We start from the raw sequence: 5,389 nt of genomic DNA on the forward strand, positions 1-5,389 counted from the left end.
AACCTTTAAAATGAACCATTTATTAAATCAGACTGTTATGCTTAACAGTTATGTAAGTTACATGTATGTTTAAGTCAGAGTATTTCACATGGAAAATTTTTAAACTCCTATAGGCAAGCAAAATCGTACCACACAATATATAAGTAGGAAGGGGGTACTGCTAAACATTCAAATAAGGCAAGTATTAAAAACAATAAAACAATAATTAAAAAAAGTTCAAGCATTCCTTTGAGAGAGGTCAAAGCTACAAGCTAAAGATACTTTCTGAGTGTATTCATATCAAGGCAGTGTTTCCTCTTCTAAGCATCAGGAAATGTAATAAGGCTCATTAACAGATACAGCTGCCCTCAAGATTTCAATCTCAGCTGCTTTCTTTAAATTAAAATTCACAAAGTGCACAATTAAGAGATATCAAAAAACTGAATTTGCTACTCTAACAACAGCTGTCCATGCTTAATACTTAGTGGTTTATTTGACCAAATTATGTCTTTTCAGGGGGGAAAAAAATAAGTCACTGTAAAATATTTAGTTTGAAATGTATGCTAATATTTTCTTAGAAACCAAAAATGATGGAGAAAAAGGGTTATTTATTATAAGGAAAAGAAAGCAAAACACTAGAATGACCAAACATTTTCAAAGAACAAGCACCACAAGGGACATCTGCATTCAGTTTTGTAATATTTATCAATGCATTTTTCTTACTCCAACCAATCTACTTCATCAAATTCTGAATCATCTTCTGAATCGCTATATTCCACAGCAATGCGGCGGGACAGGATGGTGGCAACATCATTTTCAATGCGTTCGTGTTTAGCTTCCTGTTCACGCTGCTCTTCTACTTTGCGTAGCTGAATACCTGATACAGCAAACCCAAACCATTCATTTTACATCGAAATACTTAGTACTAGACATTATTAATCTTTCAGGAATAAAATCAAATACGTATGAGAAATACTAATATGAAAATAAAAAAGCAAGATCTATTTTTAAACATTTACAGGAATAATTAATTTAGACATTAAACCTTTCATTACATTGTCATCTGTAATAGTAGTTTGTGAAACTTACCAGCTATCTTCAGTGGATATCTATAGTTTATTTATCCATTATGGTCTACTATACCATCCTGTTTACCACCCCCTAAACACTTAACCAGTGACACATTTCTTGTCTCCTCTATGGTCAAATAAATCAAACACTGTTAAATATATTATCTGTGGCTTAATTGCCTCCCCACACTTAAGAGAAAGGCACTATTATTCATTCTTTACTGTTAGTGCCTGGTATACAGTAGCTGCTTAGGAAATGTGGACTGAATAAATTAATGAATATGAGAAGTCTTTTGTTATTATGAGAGGACCTTAATCCTTTAAAGGTATCTGGCAGAGCAAGTGTCACTGATACCTCAAATGAATAACCTTAACACTGAAGAAAATACTATTTTAAAAGAGTTAATACACATATTAAACCCAAATTAAGGGGCTTAATTAAACTTTCTGTACGATTTAAGCCTCATACTTTAAATTTCTCATTCACTCGATAAACATTTTAAGAATCCCTACTAAGGGGACCAGCAGTTAGCATAATGGCTATGTCGCTGGACTCCCACGTGGTCAACCACTGTTTGAGTCCTGGACCCAGTGGCTTAAACTTACTCTGGGCACGTGTGAGTGTGTGCCCAAGATCCCGAGAGGAAAATGGAGAAGGGATTGCGGTGTGGTCATCCCCCCAGGGGGGTGATTTCTCGCTTTCTATCTCTCTGTCTCTCTCTGCCTGTCTAGCGAGCGCACGGCCCTATAGCAAAAATCTCTCCAAAAAAAAAAAAAATAATCCGTACTAAGTACAAAAATCAATTACTTAATATATTTTCTTAAAAAAACTTAAAATGTCAGTGGAACATAGCTTTACTTCCTAAAGGCCATTTGTACAAAAACATGACCACTTAAAATTTTATAAATGATTATAAGTGATTTACAAATCATTTTCTAAATTACTGTCTTAAATATTTAGAAAATTTCCAATTCTAGTATAGTAATGCTTTTCGTGGTTCTGAGAAAATTACCTTTTCGTATTGCTTCCAGTAGTACACTCCTGGCGTCACTGATTACAGGCAGGGTTGACGGATGACGCTTTGGCTCAGAAGCAGGTATAACTTGTGATGGAGGAGATGGAGGCATTAATGGAACATGGGGACCTGGGGCAGTAGATGGAGCTGGATGTAGCCCAGAGGGAGGATGAGCAAGAGCTGCAACTGTGACAGGTGATGATGGTCGAATGCCAGGTGGAGGCAGAGGAGGCGGTGGTGGGGGTGGAGGCAGCCCCTGGACTTCACCTTGTGGGAGTGGATGAACTGGTACAGTCTCACACACTGGGGCGGCTCTAGCTACTGGTGGAGAGGGCTGTACTAGAGGAGGTGCAATTGGAGGAGGAGCTGGGTGAAGAACTCCAGGGGCAATCTGAAGAGGAGCTGGAGGTGGTGGTACTGCTGGAGCTTGCAAAGCAGTGGCTGGAGGTGGAGGAGGGGGAGGTACTGGTGGGGGAGGAGTTGACGTCATTGAAGCTCTTAATGAAGAAGTTGACAAGGCAGATGGAAGAGGTGGTGGAGGAGGTGGGGGAGTGGGGCTCACAAACACAGGTGTTCTGCCTGTAGCTGGTGACTGAGGGCGATTTTCTATCAAACCTGTAGCAGAACTGAAATGATTAAAAAAAAAAACTCAGCAAGTTAGAACAAAAAAATGCATTAACAAGAAAATTAATGGATAGTTTGTAATATTTTATACAGTCATTTTTTTCATACAACTTTCATATCTACTGAAGTATGTTATACTTACTTTGATAAATAAAGTACTCAATTCTACACTGTGATATGAACCTCTGTAATGATTCAACATTTAACATATTGCAATATTTGTTATAATACTTCTGGCCAATGGTGTATTTACACTGAAGCTATTAAGCCTCATCATATGTCATTTCAGTTAAATCAATGACACCTAATTACAAACCACAAAAGAAAATGTACAGTCCTCTTTTTTCCTGGGGATAGAACGTCAAATAAGTCAGTGATGGAAGGCTGAATTTTAACTGCAAATTGTAAAGCCAATTGCTATTTGTCTACTAGAAAATTTCTCTACTAAAAACTTATCATTTGGATAGTATCTAACATGATTAACTGACAAGATTAAATTTACTGACAATTACTGACATCTTACAAGCAGTTGCTTATTCTCTCTGAAATTCTTAAAGTATTTTCCTTAATATCAAATCAACGTTCATAACCATATCTCTGGTTTCCATTTCTTAGACCCTTACCACATTCCAAAAATTGTTCATTTTTCTTGTCACATAGTTTGACAAGAAGGATAAACTAAACTAAAATACACTTTAATCTTCAAAACAAACCTTTATTAGCTAAATTTCCCTAGGAGAATATGTCAGCTCCAATCAGAGGATAGCAAATTATGTCCAAAAGGCCAATCTGACCTGTTCCCTGTTTTTGTAAATATAATTCCATTGAGAGACACACTGAGGTCAAATCATGGCGTGGTGGTTAAGGCAGCTGGATCCCACATGGCTGATTGTGTGGTTGTAGTACTGAACCCGGAGGCTTGAAAAACATACTAGGTATGCATGTGCGTGCCCAAAACCCGAAAAGGAGGAAGAAAGAGAAAAGAGACTGTGGCATGACCACCTCCCCAGGGAATGGTGAGGGGGTTCTTTATCACTTTCCCTCTCTCTGTTTCTCTCTCTCCAAGTAGCACACATACATTCTGGCAAAAATTTAAAAAGAAAGACACATTTCTTTGTTTATGTATTGTCTATGCTGTTGTTTTCATGTGACAATGACAGACTGAGTGCCTGTGACATAAACTGTATATTTAGAATCTGTAAAATATTTATTAACTGGTCCTTTAAATAAAAAGATTACCAACCCCTAAGATGAAACATCATATGCTCGTCCCAACATACCTGATACAGGTGGGTATGGGTTTCACATCTCCAGCTCCATGCATTGGTGGAGGTGGGGGTGGCTCATGTGGCCTGACTAAGACCCGTTCCTCAGCTCTAGTCAGAAGCTCACTCATCTGACTAAATGGCAAGGCAGAAAGTGAATAAGATCCATCCATATGATCCACATATGTCTGAGGTCTAAAAGAAATACACAATATTAAGTAATTTTTCTTGAATTATTAGAGAAATAGTATTCTACATGACACTTAAAGTTTACCTTTTAAATGTCAATTTGAACTATTTTAAGAACCCTCTTTAAAAGTTTTACTAGGTCAGTCGGTGGCACAGTAGATAGCTGGATCCCACATCGCCAACTGTTGTAGTTCAAGTTTCAAACCCAGGGGCTTAAAAACACATTGGGGGTATGTCTATGTATGCCCAAAATTCCAAAAGGAGAAATGGAGAAGGAATTGAAGTTGACCATCTTCCATGGAGGGAAGAAGTGCTTTCTAACTTCCTTTCCTTTCTCTCTGTCTCTCTCAGTGAGCACACACTAATCCTGCTTTTAAAACAATTGACTGTTATTCACAATGCAATCTTTAGGTGCTGCAATGAGCACCAATTATTTTATTATTTTGTAAAAGAATTATAATTCAATTTCTAAGGAAGAAAAGTATTACCTACAGAATCTTATGAACAAAAAAATAACTTTCAGCAAATCATGTTCAAAGCTTTTGCATCTATTTCTTTTTCTTCTCAAGAAAATACCAACAACAGGCTGAATATACAAACTGACGGATGACTTCCAAAAATCTTGCATTAGGTAGAAAGGCCTCCCTGAAGTTAGCATCAATGGTGGCTAGCTGCATCATTTTTTTTCCCTTTTGGTCTTCTCAAAGGTGCTAGGATACTTAACAAATAGCTGAGTAACACAGCGACATGTGACTTAGATTAGATTTCAGCAAAATTTTAGTTACTTTGAGTATGAGATGGTTTATAAATATTTACTTATTGTAGCACATTCTGGGGACAAAGGTGAATGTAATAAATGTATACAGAGCGAGTCAGAAATTGTATTTGTACTAGTGGGTCATATAAAAACCCTAATTTCCTAACTATAGCAGAATAATTGCTTGCCTATCCATTTTTTAAAGCTCAAGTCTTTTGGTTTCTCTCTCTCGATGATGTACATAAGTAGTATCTCTCAGATGAGTATTTCTACTAAAATAGTTCATGGGATCAGCAAATAGTATAATGGCTATGTTGCTGGACTCCCATGTAGTCGACCGCGATTCACGTCAGGTGCGTGTGTGTGCATGCCCAAGATCCCAAGAGGAGAATGGAGGAGAAGGGACTGTGGCGTCCCTGGGGGATGATTTCTTGCTTTTTGTCTCTCTGTCTTTCTGGTGAGCACACGCGCCCTATAGCAAAAACCTCT

The 5,389-nt window shown here is 37.5% G+C and overlaps 1 protein-coding gene across 2 annotated transcripts in view; it reads right to left on the reverse strand.

Annotated features, from left to right (window-relative positions):
* WASF1 (WASP family member 1) overlaps window positions 1-5,389 on the reverse strand; it is a 23,634-nt gene continuing 18,245 nt past the window's right edge. For both annotated transcript variants that reach the window (XM_006156988.2, XM_006156987.2), the window contains exons 6-8: window positions 3,970-4,149; window positions 2,063-2,691; window positions 1-856 (exon numbers count right to left, since the gene is read on the reverse strand). In XM_006156988.2, the coding sequence (XP_006157050.1) occupies window positions 699-856; window positions 2,063-2,691; window positions 3,970-4,149 (967 nt within the window). In that variant the 3' untranslated portion in view covers window positions 1-698. The remainder of the gene's footprint in view (window positions 857-2,062; window positions 2,692-3,969; window positions 4,150-5,389) is intronic.

This window comes from Tupaia chinensis, unplaced genomic scaffold (assembly GCF_000334495.1).
Source record: "Tupaia chinensis unplaced genomic scaffold, TupChi_1.0 Scaffold000527_1, whole genome shotgun sequence".
NCBI lineage: Eukaryota > Metazoa > Chordata > Mammalia > Scandentia > Tupaiidae > Tupaia > Tupaia belangeri.